This window comes from Pelecanus crispus, chromosome 2, assembly GCF_030463565.1.
Source record: "Pelecanus crispus isolate bPelCri1 chromosome 2, bPelCri1.pri, whole genome shotgun sequence".
NCBI lineage: Eukaryota > Metazoa > Chordata > Aves > Pelecaniformes > Pelecanidae > Pelecanus > Pelecanus crispus.
Genome location: NC_134644.1, coordinates 35590406 through 35609172, shown reverse-complemented (window position 1 = coordinate 35609172; position 18767 = coordinate 35590406). Strand labels below are relative to the sequence as shown.

General features: G+C 38.8%; 1 protein-coding gene across 1 annotated transcript; it reads left to right on the top strand.

Moving 5' to 3' along the window:
* Positions 1-220: 220 nt before the first annotated feature.
* On the top strand, positions 221-16085 carry MACC1 (MET transcriptional regulator MACC1). Its single transcript, XM_075728226.1, has 5 exons — positions 221-289; positions 3250-3364; positions 5622-7660; positions 10053-10241; positions 15870-16085. The coding sequence occupies exons 1-5, from the start codon at positions 221-223 to the stop codon at positions 16083-16085; spliced, it is 2628 nt and encodes an 875-aa protein (XP_075584341.1).
* Positions 16086-18767: the final 2682 nt, after the last annotated feature.

Genomic DNA, 18767 nt, shown 5'->3' with positions numbered 1-18767 from the left:
TCCAACCTCTTCACTTCTTCATTCCCTTCTCACTTCACACTGTGAGCTGACATACCATCAGTCAAATAATTATTCGCACCATTAAGCACTTGTCAGTTTACATATTTCTTACTCAGTAGCTACAGCAAATGAAAAGCTTAGCTTCTGATTCTTCCTATACATAATTCCCTCTTTTTTCAGCAAAAGTGTTTCATACCTTCCCCCTTCACCACTGATCATCATGGCTTTATATCCCACATGCATTGGTCTCTCTTCTCTTGTGGGTGGTCATTCTTCTGGATTTGTCCAGGTAAGTTCCTAATTAATAGGGATGTCCTATCAAAAGTTTCATTTGGGATGCTATTTTGTCACAGGATGTATCCATGGAAAAGGGGGAGCATTGGGTTTTCTTATTTTCCTAGTCTCATACAAAGGCACTGGGGATTTATGCATTCCCAGCCCGAAGGCCGGAACACAGGAGAGATGAGACCCCACCCTGGTGTCAGATCACGTAACTCTGTTCAGGAGGCACACTGCCCGGTACCCGATGGCGTGCGTACAGCTTGTGCACAGCATTTCCCACATCCCTTGACGTGCTGACCAAATGTGGTCATCTTTTGCCCAGGAATGTTTATATCTCCGCCCTTCTCTTGTCCTCTTCTTGGCTGGCCTGAAGACATGCCTAAATCACAAGGGCTCCCTCTTCATGCTCTCATACCAAGGGATGCTTTTGCCGGGGGTGGCAAGAATTATTTTTGAAAGTGGTTCTCTTTTTCAGTATCCACCTTTTCTGGCTTTGTGTCAGTCTAGTGGTGAAGGTTTTAAGGAGTTCCCAGAGGGAACTTTTAGGAAATGGCTTACTCTATTTGCAGAAATTCTTAGCATTTATAAAACTTCTACATGCAATCTTGTTGTCATGTCTCTGTCAATATACTCCCACTGTGTAAAGAGATTGTTTTTCTTTCTCTTTCTCTCTCCCTCCCCCTTCCCCATGGGTTTCCTATTTTAGCCCCTGTGCATCTACTTGCACTTTTGTGCTCTGTCCTCATCCTTACTTACTGCCTCCCATGTCATACAGCTACTGAAATAATTGTGCGTGTTTTAACTATTTAAAGAACTGGTTTTAGATTCATATGTCAATTGATCAATAAGTCATCAGTCAGAGATTAGTGCTGGCAACAAATACACTGGTATTGTAAAAAATAGACTTTCTTTTTGCACATTTATTGGGATTTTAGGTTATGGATACTTTACACTGGTGTGATTAAGCCTCCCCAATCCCTGAAGTAGAAGCCCAAGGTAAAAATCTTGCATGTTTATACATTGTGTTCAGTTTTTCAACATTTTGAGATGCAGCAGCAAAGCAAAATTTATTTCCTTTGAAGGAATCTGTACACATTATCAAAGATATTGTTTCTTATGAGAGACAGAAGGAACAGTGATATTTTTATACAGGTGTGGGATGTCAGATCTCGGAATTACAGTGTTGGGATTAAGGAGGCATTTTAGTTTCCAGTTTGGTTCTGGTGGGGTATTAACAAAGTATTAGTCTTGGAGGCTGGCTTTCACTGCTACCTGAAATCAGGACTTCTAAGGCCAACACGTGAGATTTCTGGTAACAGAGGGACCTGAAAGCCCGTACAGTCCTGTGACAGCAGAGTGGCTGTGGCTGGGTGACAGCTGGGCTTAGCCTGACCTCAGCCTTGTGTCCTGCCTGAGTGCAAATCAGCACCTTCAGATTGCCATTAGCTGAAGGTAGCTTTTGTGGGAAGAACAAAAAGTACCAATTTACATCTGCAGTGATAAAAAAAAGATGCCTCAAACCATAGCATTGTGCAATGGAAACAGACAGCCGGCTTCCAGTTTCTATTCAGCAAAGCTTTGATATAAGGTATGCTTCCTTTTTCCCGTAACTCACCTATTAGAACTGTAACTGAAAATTCCTTTTTCTTACAGCCACACTGAAACCAGGCCCAATGCATCTTTTTTTCCCATTTTAAACATGAAAAAATGAGCTCTGCTTAGGCTGCAATTGCCACTGCAGAAGTAACAGGCTGCAATATTTCACTCCTGAACAAATCTGACTTTGTATCCTGTGGATGGACTCAGAAAACTTCGGGCTTTTTTACCTTTTCTCTTCCCCTCCCCCCACTGCCTCCCTTGTTTGGGTGGGTTTTTTTTTTTTTTTTTCCTTTTCTTTTTAACCATATGTCTTAATGTATCTATTGCCCATCAGCATTTATACCCCACTACATAAAGGATCAGTAAGAGGATTCTGGGAAAGCCACTAAATGATCTTTTGGTTTATAGCACTAATTTAATGAGCTCTCCTGCACAAAAAGGTCTAGAAGATAGTATTTCCTCCAGTTTCTGTTTCAGGGACACAGTAACTTCAGCACATAGGACACCCAGCGCTCCTTGGAAGACCTGCAACTCCTGTCTCTGGGCAGCTGAAAAATAGCATTAAGCAGTGGTACCTTGAGAGGTTCATTCTCCGGTTGCCTGCCTCCGAGCGATGCCACTCCTGCCCTGCCCTTGCGATAGGTTTGCTGTTGACTTTTTCAACCACAGCATCTGGTTTACAGCTCTTGTGTGGCCCAGTCCCTGTGCAAATTGTGTCAAACCCAAACAGAACTTCTTGCAGCCAGAACAAGGAAGAGGAAAGACCTGAATGTCCTCTCTTGGGTTGTTGCTGTACTGGCACTGGCCCTGCAGAAGGGTACTTTAAGTCATTCTTGTGCAGACTAAAAGGAAAATCTGGCCTGATGTTCACTCAGGGAAGAGAATAGGAAGAACAATAAAACGGAAAGGGTTGGAAATATTTTATATTAATTGGCAAAGGAAGGAACAGATCTAGCTCTTCCCCTTTAATGTTTCTAGTCAAACTTATCTGAAAACAGGAATTAGGGTGTTTATTTTTTAAAAAAAAGTTTTTATTCAGGACCTTATGAACAGAAGTTATTGTACAATTGTCTCAGTTCCAATTGCAAGATATTTAATTATGTGAGTTATTGGACTTCACTATGGACTGGGGTACCATATTGTACTGCAGCTGTAGCATCTGGCGTTTTTGCTGCAAATTAGACAGTAAGACTCACTCAGGATTGTGATGCTCTTGGGCAGACTCCATAAATTTACTCATAAACCATAACTTCACTTTGTTTTTCATTTGTGTCACATCACAGGAGCAAAGTTCGATTATTCTTCAACAGTTTTCCCTTTTTCAAATTGCATACTTGATGATGTTTTATATGTTTAACTGTTTCCTAGGAGGAGATCACATCCAGTAGTGGCACAGATTCCCTAACCAGCGGAGAGATTCCACGGAGCAGGTCAGAGGGGACTTTGATTGATGTGGATGACCGGACACCTTCAGCCAGCTACAGTATGTCTCTTCTGCTATTTTCTGTACTAAGGCTCTCCACCTAAAGTCTGTATTTCTGCAAAACTCTAATAGTATCAAGAGCTATAGCTACTCTGTAAACCCCTGTACACTTTTTTTTTTTTTTTTTCTTATTGCTTGCATTTTGCACTACTCAGGCATCACATGTCCCTGGAGTCAGACCACAAGGGATTGTCACAAGGAGAAACTTGCTGGCATATAAAAGAAGTCCTCTGTCCCCTGCCACAGCAAACGTGGGTCAGGCAGGTTGGGAGGAAGAGCTGGAATCATTAACCTTACATGAATAAATGCTATTTAGGGTATGTTTACTGGGGGTTGAGATGGGGAAAAGAAGAGGGAATTCTTAGCCAAACTACATTAACTTACAGTTTTAAGAACCAGGAAGGAAAAGGAATTTTGGAGTTAGCCCAGCTTAAAAACTGGAGTCTCAGCAAAGTTGATTTAATCTCATTGCTCTTTTAACCAAAAAGTTAAGAAAACATTCCACTCCACAAGGTAGGCATTCTCTTAGCTTTTTGTCCAGTAGCAGGTGTGAGTAACAGTGAGCCTGGCACCTGCTGTGTGAGCTGGGGAGCAGGAATTATTTCCTCGCTAACCTCCTGCACCCCAGTAATCTGTGCTGTTACTTTGGCATGAGAAAGTGTTCAGCCTAATGACTCAGGCTCTGCCAGAGTTTTCTGCTTAGACTTTTCCTGTAGAAACATGCCCTTTAGGATGGGGAAACAAACAAAACCCCTAACATTTATTTTGGGATTAATTAATTTATTTTTTAATAGATAATAATGGTCTGACTGTAATAGCATCACAGCACAAGAGAACTTTTGGCCTGTGGGCAGAAACAAAAGGATTTTTCAGCTGGTGCTTGAGCAGCATAGCCCCGTCTGATGGTCTGATGGCCTGCAGAAGACTGTGTGCCCAAGGGGGAGGAGGCTGCCCCTGGGCTCACTCCCCCCAGCAGCTCACCTGGAAGGCTCTTGTCAAGACAATGCTAAAGCCTTGCAGATGGGCAGCTGGGAAGCAGGTAAATTCCACTTTGGTTCTTCCAAACTGGGATTTTTCTGGAACTGTGGAAAAAATTCATGGTTTTGGCTTTTTGTCACAATTCATGACAAACGAAACAAAAATACTAACATTTCAATTTTTTTTTTTTTCTTTTTGTGGCTGAATGCACTGTCATTCTTGCAATTGAGCAATAATTGGTAACCTTGGGGATGGAAGGTACTATGGAAAGTGTAATAATGAAGAATATAGATATGCTGAAAGAATAGAAATGCTGAATTTTCCCTCTAAAATTAAAATACTTTACAAGGATGTACAAAAAAAGGATGTTATAACATCCCTATATAGAAAAACAGCAGAAAACTGAAGTAATAGAAACCCTTGGCACAAAAAGTTGCAGATACTCTATTCGTTGCAAGAAGTGTGAGTCTTAATCAACCTATAAAGCAGCTTCTGTAAACAGTTATTAATATAAAATATAAGGACATCTTGTCTTCAGAACAAATAGACTTTACTGTTAATAATAAGTATTTTTATTAGAAAGCATATTGAAATATCACTTATACACCCCTATTTGTCTATTAAAATGCAATCTCAGAAAAATTAGTAGCCACAAAATCATTTCTCTCCAAATTTCAAATTGTACAAGACCTCATAAATTATACCAAAGCATTTTTTAATGGAAAGCTGGTATAACAAATTACACACACACTGAGATAATTTGTGAGAGTGCTGTTATCAATTAAATGCATGTGCACTAGCATGAAAAGGAATCCTGAATAATACATTTATCTGTACTGTCTACAGTGTTTGAAAAATGAAACAGTACTTGTTTAATCTTTGCAGATAGTTAGACACAAAGGAAAGAAAACCATAGCATTTTGCAAGAGGCCAAAGATTACTGGAATATAAGGGTTTAAACCTTATAGGACCTTAGCATACTCAATGCCAATTAATAGTTGTAGGAGTTGATAATGATCAGCACCTCATAGAAGATTCTTTACAACCTTCAGCACTAATTTGTTAGCACTCTTTCTATTAAAAAAGATTCTTAATGCTACTTAGAAATCAACATTGATACTCTTTAAAAACATGAAGGAGAAATATATAAATGATCTATATGTATTTTAGGAGGATAAATTTAGTCACCTGTTAGCTTAACAGACTATCAGTTGGAAATGAATGGAATATCTCAAGTCTCTGTGCTTTAGGAAATGCTTCTGTTTTTTCTTTTAAACAGATGTCAATGAAAGTAAATTGGATTTGGATATTGACTGGTCTGATGTATTCAAACATGTCCATGCTGTTTCCAAGACTAATCCTTTCTGGAATGAACTGTCAGCCTCCAACCCTTTCATACATGACATAGCTGCTTCAAATAGAAATGAAAATAATAAATACCTTTCGATCTTAAAACAAAAACCCTATTTGTTCTCTAAAGCTTCTAGCAACAGGGATTCTTTGGCTTCCTCAGGTGATGAGCTAGATATTGATTGTCTTCTAAGAAAGACTTCATCAAGAAGATCTGGACGATCCAAGAGTGTCTCTGACTTCCTGGATATTGTTGATAACCGAAGATTTAATCCTCACAAGACAGCACCTCAAAACACTATAGCTTCAGACATGACATGGCTTCAAAATGACCGTGAAGCCTACAAGATGGCCTGGTTGAGTCACCGACAGCTCACCCGATCTTGCCTAGATTTAGAAGCCATGAGCCATAGTCCTGGATGGGCACAAACACAAGCTACAGACATTCATGTAGTTTGTAAACTGAATCATGAAGGGGGTTCAGTACAGCTACCTGACTCAGATATAAACATTCATGTCCCTGTGGGTCATGTATTACCTGGGGAATTCCAAGAAGTTGGTTTAAAGGCTATCCTTAACCCTCCATCGTTGTTTAACAATGAGCTGTCTAGCACCGTAAGTCCTCTGATAGAACTTACACTGAGCAACCTCAACACGAGGGAAGCCATTTTCCTAGAGGTGAAAGTTGCCGCTAAAGTGAAGAGTGATCCACTCAGCCAAGTTATGAGTGATATTGTGTGTTTTTATAGTCTTAATAAAGAAGGGCCTTTTAAGAAGCTAGAGAATTGCTACACTTATCAAGATACCGTACAAGTGAAGCTAACGGACCTAAGTCACGTGATGTATGCAGTGATTGCTGTACAAGCAAGCAAAATCCAGCCTCCAGCAACTAATGTCTGGGATTATGTTCATAGAATGGTCTCAGTTGGAATTTATGGTCCCAAATATATTCATCCAACTTTTACCGCAGTTTTTACAGTTTTTGGTCATAACTACATTCCAGGAAAACTCACAATTTGTGACATAAAAAAGGGGGGGAAAAGTATGCCTCCTGTTGTGTTTCAGCTGTGGGGAAAACATACATTTCTGCTTGAAAAGCCACAAGATCTAAACATTTCTTTGGTATCCTGTGATCCAGATTTTGAAGTGAAGATGGAAGACCAAAGCAAAAATATTAAAGAGGAGGAGCTGAAAAGTGGTGAAATGGTCCGCCAACAATTCCTGTTTTCCATGCTTGGATGTAGGGAGATGCATTTCTTTGTTTTCCTTGTTCAGATTAAAGTCTTAAAAAGCAGCCAAGTAACGCAGTTCCGTGTTACAACTCCTGATCCAGCTCCAAAATTAAGTGGAATTATCAATAGGCCAAAGCGCTTACAAAACCGCAAAGAAATCAAGTCTGCACCTTTGCTTTTAATACCAACAGTTAAATATCCAAAGTTTCAAGATAAAACGTTGAGTGTTAATACTTACGGAGTGGCTTTGAAAACTGTGCTACGTCAAAATAAGATTGACTATTTGCTAGAATATTTTAAAGGAGACACAATAGCACTTCTTGGTGAAGATAAAGTAAAAGCCATTGGACAAACTAAAATAAAAGAGTGGTATGTAGGAGTACTCAGAAGAAAGATTGGTCTTGTACATTGCAAAAATGTAAAAGTGATTTCCAAAGAACAAGCTATGGACACTGCTGATAGTGAGCTAACAACCAGGAATCTTGTTGAACAAATTGCATTGCCATTCAAAAAACTGACTTATATCTACTCAGTAGTTCTGTCTACAGTATCAGAGAGTGTTTATGACTGGAGAGCTTTGGCTGAGGTGCTAGGATATTCACACATGTCTTTGGATGACTTTAATGAGGCACATGCTGATAAAGAATCAGAGAGAGTTGCGCATGTTGTGAAGAGGATGAAGGAAGACTGCCATGCTAACAAAAAAAAAAGACTATTTCTTTATGAGCTCATTGTTGTAAGTATTGCATGAATTAACTTGGTTATTGGGAATGCATTGCCAAGAAACTACTCAATAGTAATGTGTGAGCAAGAAAACATGGTCCTGCACCCTTGTGGGTATCTTTACAAACCTGAACATATTGCTAGCAGTTGTAGACACCTATAGATGGAAAATACATCCAGACTGTCATGAAAAATAATACTCTGATGAATTAATTCTAAACAGTGTTCTGTAAATGTTCCAGGAACCTCGCTCATTTACTAGGTTGACTGAGTTGACTTTTTTTGTTTTAAAATGGCCATGATTGGAATAGTTTTGTCTTTTGTCATGGAAGTCATCACAGTAAATTGTTTCCCTGAGCAATTCACATTCCCATTGTGAAGTATTTACTAACCTTATAGTGTGGAAACACCATTATTTATGTATCTTGTGTACCCTAAGGTGCATGTCTAAGTTTGCTTCATAATTTTAAAGCAAGGAAATCCTGACCCACATGTTGAAGTCAAGATTTTTCTATCCACACATGACAACTTCATAGTCAATGTTGTAGTGACCTAAGGACAACATTGCAAGTATTTCAGTACATATTTTCATAGGCTTCATTTATAAGCCACCAGACAACTTCTATGTGATTCAATACTGTTACATGTGAATCGAAAGTGGGTTTATTCTACATGCTTCCAGGTAATAGATGCATTGCTAACCATCTTCATTTCCTTATGGATATGCACGCAAATTAATTTGGAATTAATGAATACTCAATACTGTCCTTGTCTCTGACTGAAAAGTCTACCAGCCTATTTAGGGACAGAATAGAATTAAATTTCTCATATGAAAATAAAATATTATAAAAATGGGTGTTTAAAAATTCACATTGTAGCCTTTCATCTAAAGCATTTTGACTATCCTGAATTGCAAACCTTAACAGGGTTTACTTCTCATAACTACTCTATCCGCTTTGAAATGCTGACAGCAATTTCAGTAGGATTCAGAAGATTTTGGGAGCAGTGGCCACTTTACAACTCTTAAGACTGCATTAAACTATGTGGAATAAAACTGAGCAAGTATAAAGCACAGTTTAGTCTGCTGTGTCTCTGTACAAAAAGGGGAGGGACGAATTAAAGGTGAAAATGATCCAAATTTGTAACTGAATACAGTGAAACAAAGAGTTCATTACAAAACAGGCAAAAGGTGGGGCATAATTAGCTTAACAAGATGTCCCATTTTGTTGAGATGTATATGATTTTGAGCTATGAAGTGCCAATGTAGGTCCCTGTCTTTGTAAAGCTGGACTTAAAGCTAGATATCATCCGTGTTACTTTTGGGTAGAATTTACTTGTTATTTCTTTTTATTAATCTCCTATTTTTATGTTTAATAGCTTTCTTGATATTCAGAGCAAAGGCAAACCAAACAACTTTTTCTCCACTTCGCCAAAGTATAGGGGGATTTTGTACTGCTTCTCACTACTGTGACTTCAGTATTTCCTTCTAGAGAGGCACTAGTATGAGAGAGTTTGGGATCTGTGTTGAGTTACATTAAATCTGGTTAGTTACATTAGACAAACATCTTGCCTACCAAAAGATCTACTGTTTGCAATGAGGATTTTAATGGAAAAATGTTTTACAATTAAATCACACAAATGTCTGATTTCTGCAAAATGCTTGATATTTTATTAAAAATCAGTATCTAAAACCCAAGGAAAAGTTCTAGATTTTGTTCTTGATCTTTCACTGAAAAAGTCAACATTTTCAGCTAATTTGAGGAGAAGAACAAACAACACCTATTTTTCTCATTAGCTCTTATCCAAACAAATAAAGGAAGGAGAATGCAACATATCTGCATTTCCTGGAACCATTTTAATTTGCTTGTTATTAAAAGCTCATTTGGCAGGCGGAAGGGAAGAGTTTTATGCTTGCATTTCTGCTTAACGGTCAGCAAATTATCAGTTCTGTGGGAGGAATAAATCAAAAGATGCTGTCTAATGTAATCAATGATTTTCCGGAAAAGCAGTAGACGAAGGACCACACCTTAGCATAACAGTGCTCTAACTTCATTTTTAAGTTTCATGTCATACTTTTAAGAAGCTAAATTTGATGTCCCAAATATTTTTGTTGGAGAAGCATATTTTTCCTTCAGGACTGTAAGCTTGGCAGGATCCATGTGACACTGGAATGCTGAAGCAGCTGAATGCCAGCTTAATTTTTTCTTAAGCTTGTGGGCAGTTTTCCTATGAAACTATTGCCAACACCTTTTTGTAGGAAAAAATGTTACATATTTGTAAGAACACAAAATAGACAAAAAGTCTTCCTGGCTGTTTAGAAATGCAGAATAGTGCTATAAAAACAAACGATAATGTTCTGTTTGTAATTACTGGTGAAGGAACACTAATGAAAATGATTGTTGCAGGCACTTTTGAAAATTGATTGCCAGGGATTAGTGGCACGTCTTACCCAGGACACCATCATTTTGACTTCAGCTGTCAAGCTTGGCAAATACTGGCGGGAGCTTGCGGAGAAGCTAGCCCGACTCACAAAGCAGCAGATTGAGGCTTATGAAGTACCCCACCAAGGGAAAAACGGCGCAGTAGCTCTGGAGGTAAGGCTCTGGTGTAATGGTGTGTGCACACTTGCTCCTCTGCACAGACACAGCCAGGACCTTTTTTCCTTCCTTGCTTTGTGCGCTTCTTTTCTTTTGCAGTTTGGCCTCATTTAATTTGCAAGCCCTTCAATGCGAGGAATTCTCACCAACTTTTGCTTGCAATTATGTAGATATTCCTTTGAGGCTGGTTGCTCAGTGTTATTGTGCCAAATTAATTTGCTGTGGAGCTCCTGGTCTCTCTCTTGAGCTTCAGCTCTTTACTCCCACTGCAAGGGCCACTTTCAGTCCCTTCTTATTGTCCTGTCCACTTGTTAATCTTACTCACTCCTCTGCTGTCATTTCAGAGACAGAGAGGAAGACCATCCAGTCCTTCCAGAAGCCACTTCAAATCACCCTCAGTACAGCTTTTGCTCTTTCCACTGAAAGGAAGCTTACCTCCACCATTAACATTTTTCTCTTCTGTGCCTGTGTAATATTTGTCATCATTTACCTTAAGTAGCATGACAAGAGGTTGGAAGCTCTGGCACCAATTCCACTTCTGTCCTATTATATGAACATGGCAAATCCATGTTTTAATTTCATAGTTTGTCAGGTAGGTCATGCTATTTATTCTCCTTTGTAAAGCACTCTGCTTATACAGAAGTATGAGTTCTAAATAAAAGTGAAGTTGTCCTCTCAGATATATTTAATGTGTACACATCTAAGGAGCAATTTGGGTGCCTAATTATATCTCTAGTGCCATTTGACGTACCCAGAGGTACCCACGGCATCCATGCAATGTCAGATATGTCACAAGACTGAGGGTAGGCTCTCGTCCATGCCTCTGAGCCGAGGGCCAAGCTGTGCTCCTGGCACACCTTGCCTAGGGAGCCAAGCTGCTCCCTGCATTTCTCTACTCTAACACTGAAGCATGCAGCAGATCTGCTGTTTCCCACAGAGTTATATGCCAATGACTTCTAGGTCCCAGACTGGGTTTTACCCTGAACATCCTCTTTTATAAGTATTGCTGAATAATGCTCAAGCTGACCTTTCTGGCTTGAGTGCTTACATTCCAGCTCCACTCTCCCTCTGCCTGTACTATCATCCCCTGATTATTGCAAGTAATGCACATGTTCCTGAATTCCTTCTTTTTCACCTCTCAGTACCAAAGGAATCACTGTTTCCCATTCACAGGTTCACAACTACTCAAGAGATTTTTTTCTTCCTTTTTCTTTCCCTGTAGCTGATTCTTCCTGTTCCCTGCCAAACATATCCACAGTCTGAATCCAGTGGGTCTTTCATCTCAGTTTTATCTCCCTGGTGATAGCTATCAAGAGATTTCTGCTCTAATCACCAACCACCACCTCTTATTCCCTTTGAATGCTCCGCCTTCCCTCCCGAATTAAAATTTGACAAAAATTCCACATTTACTTACAAGGTTCTGCACTTTTCTGCAAAATTATCTTTATCATTGCTGTTTGCAAACACTGCCTCCTCCTCTGATCTTGCTTTTCTCTTTGAGCTATTTTATGTATTTTTTTTCCATCGTTGTTCTACGTACATTACTTGTTCCTGGGTGCATCTTCCTCCTCAAAGTTTTTTGTCATAAAACTCTCAGCTCTACCAATCCCTAGCCCACTACTCTCTTTTAGTGAAAAAAAAAAAAAAATCACCGTTATTGGCTCTGGTTTTGCACTACCTTATTCTAAAATACTAAAATCAAACAGAATGTGAATGCTTGTCATTGCCTTTTCTAACTTCCTAGATTTTATTTTACTTGCCAAGCTTTCTGTGTTTGTCTGACAAAACCCCAGCTTTCTGCAGAAGGAATTTTAGACCTGAAAAATGTGTGACTCTGCTGGTCTCCGTGGTATCTGGAAATGTTTTCTCCTTTGCTAACAGACAGCAGAACTAAAACAATCTTAAAGCTATTTTTTCCAGCACCATACCTATTTATTTTTATATATATAATAAAATAAAATATATATAAAATATGTATTTACTATGTTTTAAATGTGTATCTATTTCCATGAAGCCCATCTTCTGCCTTATACACCCTACTCTTTTATTTTCAAGAGGTTTTTTTTACATTATTTTTATGATAAACCACCCACAAGATTGTTTGCCTTTCAGTGACAGTGTCTGCTGCCAGTATATAGTACAGTCAAATTCATCATAAAAAAGCCAATAATAGAGTATGTTCTATTTTTTAAGAGAACATTCAACAAGCGATCAAAGATCAGAAGTTTGCTTTATTTTTATGTCATTTCTCAAGGCTTAGGATGGGCCCATGGGGAATTTATTGGTTTTGTGTGAGCTTTGTAGTACTGCTTGTCCACACAGGTGTGAGTTCAAAGCACACCAGGTTTCTAGCACTGGTATCTCATATGAACACTCAGCATCCTCACTGTCCTGTGAATATAACCTTAAATTTCAGTACTTCCTTCTGAACTTCAGTGCTTTCTTCTGACCTCTGAACTTCTCAGTGCTCTGGTGAATTGAACCTCTAGGTACAGAAAGCAATAGTCTGTTTATAAAGTTTTGCGTATGTTGTTCAGCAGGGATGCAAAACGAATATGGCTAATGCAGTGTAAATTCATACCTGTGTGGAGATGCCCCCAGCATTGTTACAAGGTTAGCATTAGTCTGACTAATTTCAGAATGATTCCTGATCATCATTTTTACTTAGCAAATATAAAAGAACCCTGATTAAAACCATCTTATCCCCGTCTGGAGTTTTCTAATGGAAAACTTTCTCATTGATAGTAGTTGTTGGCATGAAAACAGGAAACCAAGTGAAGATGGGGGAGTAATAAGTTTTGACTAATTATTGAGGATTATCTAAAAACATTAACCAACTTGTTACCCATCAAGGACTAGTCTACCATCAAGAGGATTGATTGGTTAAAAAATGTTTCTGCTTCTAAACTTAATATTTTTCTTAGTGAGAGAAATCTTCTCCCAGATGATCACAGAGGCAACTTGAGGTACATACAATTGGTGCCTAGATTTTGAAGTGCTTTTCATCAGTAAATTCCAAATCACTTTACAGAGGATGTAGGTATCATTATTACCTACTCAGCAGAGGCAGTGGGAGCAGAGGGATAACTCATGCACGCAGCTGAGATGAGACTTGCCTCACAGCATGCTGCAGTGATTTAATATTTTGCTTGAAAATCTGCTTTGATAGAATTGAGGAATGTCAAATGCAATTCAGTTCAGCCATTGCATTAGAGTATGTGGATGTGGAGAAGGACCTGCCTTAGAATCAGCCTGGTTTTCAGTGTTAGTTCAGTGTGGTGAGCATGTAGATTACTGCTACTGATACTGAGTTAATCATGCATCACTGATGACGAGTTTATAAAGATTTGTTTTTCACTGCACCCCCCCCCCCTTTTTTTTTCCCTTTCCATTGTCCCAGGGGAAAAAAAAAAAAAAATCAGTTGTGACAGAGTAGAGGAAAGCAGGGTTTGTATTTTAGGCATATTTCAGCCAATTTTCTGATTGCACAGTGTCAGACTGACCTTCAGCATAAGTCAAAGCGTGACATCTTTTCATACTCATTCATTTTCACATACTAGTGAAGACAGAAAGCTGTACCCCAATCCTTCAAATAGCCTTGTCCAGCAGAAGTACAAGGAAAGGAAGCAGGAGACAGAGAAAAGGCATAACCAGCAATAGAATATCAGGAAATTCCAGCTTCTCTTATTGGCTACCTTGGTTATCAAGCTAGAAACAGAAACACAGAAACTTTCTGTTCTCAGCATAAATACAACAGTGGTGAGCTGCTTTATTTAATTAAAATATGTTGTAATAGCTAGGATTTACAGTACTACATTACAAACTTCTTTTTCCAATATAGCCTGTCTAATAAAAGGAAAGAATTCATCGCTCCTCTTCTTCCCATCTACCACCAAATTACTTTTCTTTCCTTCTTTCTTAACCTTATGGTTATGACTTAAGATACATTTGCTTAAAGTGAGAAGTAGGCACCATTCATTTAGCGTAAATGATGATACCCTTCCTTCCTCTGGACCTAAAATGAGAAACTGAAAGCATAGACACTTTTTTGTATCTTAAACTAAAGGCAGAAACCAGACTACTCAGACTGTGAGATACACTACTGGGGGTAGGAGTTTGATGGTTTTTTCCATTTAGGGATGGGGGAGAAAGGTAACAGAAGTTGAGGGAGATGTTCAGAATCTACGGTAGAGTCAATCTTGGGGTAAGTTAGGAGTTCTTAGCCCAAATGTGGAGAAAAGCTCAGAACTACGAGCAAAGAAATTCTCCTGCTACTCAGTTCCTCAAGGGATCAAGTAAATAAAGCTTAAATCAAGGAAGTAGGGCTTTAGGTTGTGTGTCATTTGAAAATTCATAGGATTATATTGAGGAAGTAACCAATTCCCTCCTGAATTATACTTCAGGACCATGAAGCCTGATTTTCCATTAAAAGGGAAAAAGACTTTAAAAAAATCTTTTAGAATTAAAGGACTTCCCAATCACTTCTGTGTACATATAAATGTCCACACACCAGTTCATATGCTTTTTATTACTATGCATAAGGGTGTGTCTGTTAAAACAGCAAATGCTAGTACCTTTTAGGAAAGTGATGGGTTTCTTTGTGGCTTTGTGTATCAACCCTGCAATTACTAACTCAACTGCTGTTTGCAAAACCTTTATTGTCAATGAGGAGTGGGAAACGAGAAAGTGGATAGCCCAAGTTAAATTTGGAAAAGCAGCAGCTGGGAAAACAATCTTTTTGTTTGTAAATGTAGCAAACTTCCTCTGGACATCAGCACTTTGAAAGATGTAAGTCCAGCCCTGTATCTGAATCATGCTGTCACGGCTTAATTAATGTCACTAGACCAATGACAAATTACACCTGCTAATGATCTGCTTCATATTTCTTTGCCATAAAATAAATATATTGTAGTTTAAAATAAGGAGCACTGGTAACCTGCCTTTTCATTTTCTTTGTTTCTTGCAGGACACTTTTTAAATTGCATGTCCTGATTTTAAAAAATTAATTATAAAAGCTTTCGACTCTCCTGCTTTTGGAGCCCTTGGGTTTTTTTTCTTTCTGTTTTTAAACAGAGATTTCTGTTTTTAAACAGAGATTTTATAGATAAATTGTCTTCCTGCTATTGCTACCAGAAAACATTTTTGTAAAGATAAGCAGAGTGTTTAAAAGTCCCAGGCTAAGTAGGGGGACAGTGGGATGTTGATTAATGAGACAAAGGGAGGCATTAACCATCAAAGCACAGCCAGACTCCAGATAGGGAAACTGCTGTTGAGTGTATGCATTGCAAAAATGACCAAGGGGAAAAGTGTTCTCCTTCCACCCATGTACTTTGAGTTATACTTTCAGAAAGGGATATATTTCAACTTGGTGATAGTCATCTGAATGAAGAATTTGTCTTTCCATTATTTAACCCTTTAAGAATTCGAGAGTTTAGTAAGGTTATTGGAGTTTATATATCAACATGCTTTTTATGACAAAGCATTTCAGCATGGCTAGGGATCAAATACTTTTTTTTTCTTTTCTATGACTTTTCTACTATTGGAAAGATTTAGATTTTTTTCTCAATAATTCAATTTCTGCGACTAAACTTCCCCCCCCCCCCCCCCCCCTTCCTTTATTTTCAGATGATGTGGAAACCTGCATATGACTTTCTCTACACATGGGGTGCCCATTATGGAGACAGTTACAGAGATGTCTTACAAGACCTGCAATCAGCCTTGGATAAAATGAAAAATCCAGTAACAAAACAATGGCGAGAGTTAACTGGAACGTTGATTCTTGTGAACTGCATGGAGGTGTTACGGGCAAGTGCTTTCTCCAAAATGGAGGAAGAAGAATAGACTACAAAGACACGTTTTTGGGAAAATCTCTTGGAAACTGTACTGCTGATATTTGTGTTTCAGTGATGCTTGCAGAGCAGGACAGAAAGCAGTTTGTTTTACCTGAGTGGAAGTTGTGTCTAGCCCCAGGGTTCTTAGCTACAGATTGCCAGAGCTTGCTAATGGCTACTGAGTAAATAAGAAAAGAGTGGGAGATTAAACTAGTGAGGTCAACAAAAAAGTCTTGAATTCTAGAATGTAGTTTCCAAAATGAGCTATTTCTGATTGCACTGACTTTTAGGCAGAGATCAGTTTTAAAAATAGAACTATGCATGTATGATTTTGGCCTGTGGGGCCTAGGTTTACATTGTTTTCAGTGAGGTATTAAAATCTAAATATTTCACACATTATTTTGATTGGTGCCAAAACCCTCAACTCCAACTCAAAGGGTGCAGGGTAGCCTAGAAAAAAAACCTTTAGGATTCTTTTGTCCTCAAATGGGACAAAATCCATCTCCCCTTCTCACAAAACAGGAATTCAACAGTTATGTGCTGCTCAGTCCTTCCAAAACAGCTTCTGGTGTCTTTGTTTGAGACTGGAAGAGAAGCATGCAATGTAATGGTTGAAGGCAATTGGTTTTGTTTGTTGATGCGTTGATGTAACTTGACGGGGTTGTCTTTTTGTTTTTGCAAATTCTAGCAAATTTGTCTAGATTCTGCTGAGCAGAAATTCAGGGAAATTCAGGCAGCCTTCTTGGTGTACATTGTCCATCCCTCTGGTCATTTGCTTATTCCTACGCTGTTGTTATTAAATAGGTAAATAGGGAGGAGTGGCTTTGTAGGTACAAGAGCCGTAGGCAGTTCATAACCACTTCTGTTGATCATTTTCTTCTACCTTACTGCATGAAGTATATGGGTGATGGCTAATTTTTCTCAAAAAAGCTAACAGTGGGGTGCTTTTTAGATTCATTTATTTACGGAGCAATTAATTATCTCCAGTCATATGTTCTAAAAAGAACCCTGCTTAGATACTATCAATAAAAATCTTTCAATTACTGAGTAGCTTATTATAAACACAGAAAATACAGGCTGAATAATAGCTACAGGCTAACCCACTTTATTTTATTTAATTTTTTTAACGTGAGATTTTAAATATATTTTTAATTAAGTGGTAGATCTAAAAGATTAAAGCCATTTTGAGCACCTTTGAGCAATGTTCATTCAGAAACATCAGCAAATACTCATGACAACCAGTTGAAAACAAAATTGGCATTCTGCCATCACTTGCAGTTGACAGGACAAAGCCAAATTCTTTCAGGAAAACCACAAAGTAGTAGCATTTCAGTCCAGAACCTGTGCTTCTGCTCTTGATCTCTACTGAGGAGGGATGTCTTGTGATCTAACATTTAGACATTTTTCTTCCCCTCCCCTTTCCTCCAGCTCATTTTCTTTTCTACTTTCATTAAGCTTTCCCAAAGCATGCATACCTCAGGAAGGAGGCTGAGGAAAGAGCACTTCCTCCAGTAATAGGAAAGGTCACTCACCAAAAAACACTTTAGCATCAGGGCATGACTCAATTAGCACGTGTGCAAGTGATCTGGCTTCGGTGGACTTGCTCCTGATTTTCAACAGAATGAGGAATTCAGCCCACAGAACAGTAATTTTCTTTGCTGATCAAGGAAAGGTGGAGAAAAAGGAGTGAGATTATCAGAGCTCCCTGTTGTTTCAGGTGCTACCACCTATTTTATATCTTGGCCCATGCAGTTCTAAAAAGAGCTGCAGAGAAAATATAAAATTACATTCTCTTGTTATCTGTACTTCAGTGCACAGACCGGCTGGTCCTTCAGGTCACACACCACCTCCCTTCTTAAGACTGCACAGAAATACTTTTTTGCTCCCTAAGAGCTGAAATACCAGAGCAGATCACAGAGCAAATCTTTCAGCTTCACCATGTTCTCTCACCAGCTGATCTTCATGCATCCTGGCAGGCCATGCTCCCTTACTTAAGGCCCAGTTAAGTTAATTTTTTATTTTGTTAACCTGTCTGCAACAGCTTAGCAACTCAGCTTACTCCTGCTTTTGAAGACAGGTCTCTGCTTCCATCCTTTTTTTTGCGCATCTTAATTTCTTAAATTTACTAAATGTGTGTTTGCTACATGCCCTACTGAAAAAGAAAGCAATATTATAGTATTAACAAAAGGAAAATACAGGACTGAACTACTAGTCAAAAGAGAGGGAAAAGCTACCAGAAGCACCCGTTCCTAGTTGTGTGATTCTACCAAATATGAAGGACAAGCTGCCCAAAGCTGTGTCTGAGGGACAGTCCATCCTGAGAAGGTGGCCAGTGATCCGGAACTTGGGAAGAGAAGTGCTCAGGGAGCAGAGGCTGCTGCCCGTTATTCTCATGGCCAGGCCCCTTCATTGCTGTGAAACAATAGCAAAGTTGTTTCTGACTTGAACGAGAGTTGAATTTGGCCCAGTAGATTTAGCAAATATTGACTTAGTGAGTCAGTGTTCTCCTTAGCTTGCAGAACTATGCAACTGGTCCTCCAAGTATATTTCTTTAAAAGGGAATTTATATCTGTCTGTAGTTGTGCCGTACTCCAGGGTCTTTGACTGTGGGCTTTGGTTGCTAATTGCACTCCACGTTTTTTCTTTAAGCTTCTGCTCATATGAATGAAATGTGCACTCGTGCAATATTCTG

Excerpts from the sequence above, each read along its gene's own strand:
- MACC1 (XM_075728226.1), top strand. The coding sequence starts at position 221 with ATGGCTTTATATCCCACATGCATTGGTCTCTCTTCTCTTGTGGGTGGT. Across the intron at positions 290-3,249 it reads ATTCTTCTGGATTTGTCCAG|GAGGAGATCACATCCAGTAG; the intron begins GTAAGTTCCTAA and ends ACTGTTTCCTAG. Across the intron at positions 7,661-10,052 it reads TTCTTTATGAGCTCATTGTT|GCACTTTTGAAAATTGATTG; the intron begins GTAAGTATTGCA and ends TGATTGTTGCAG.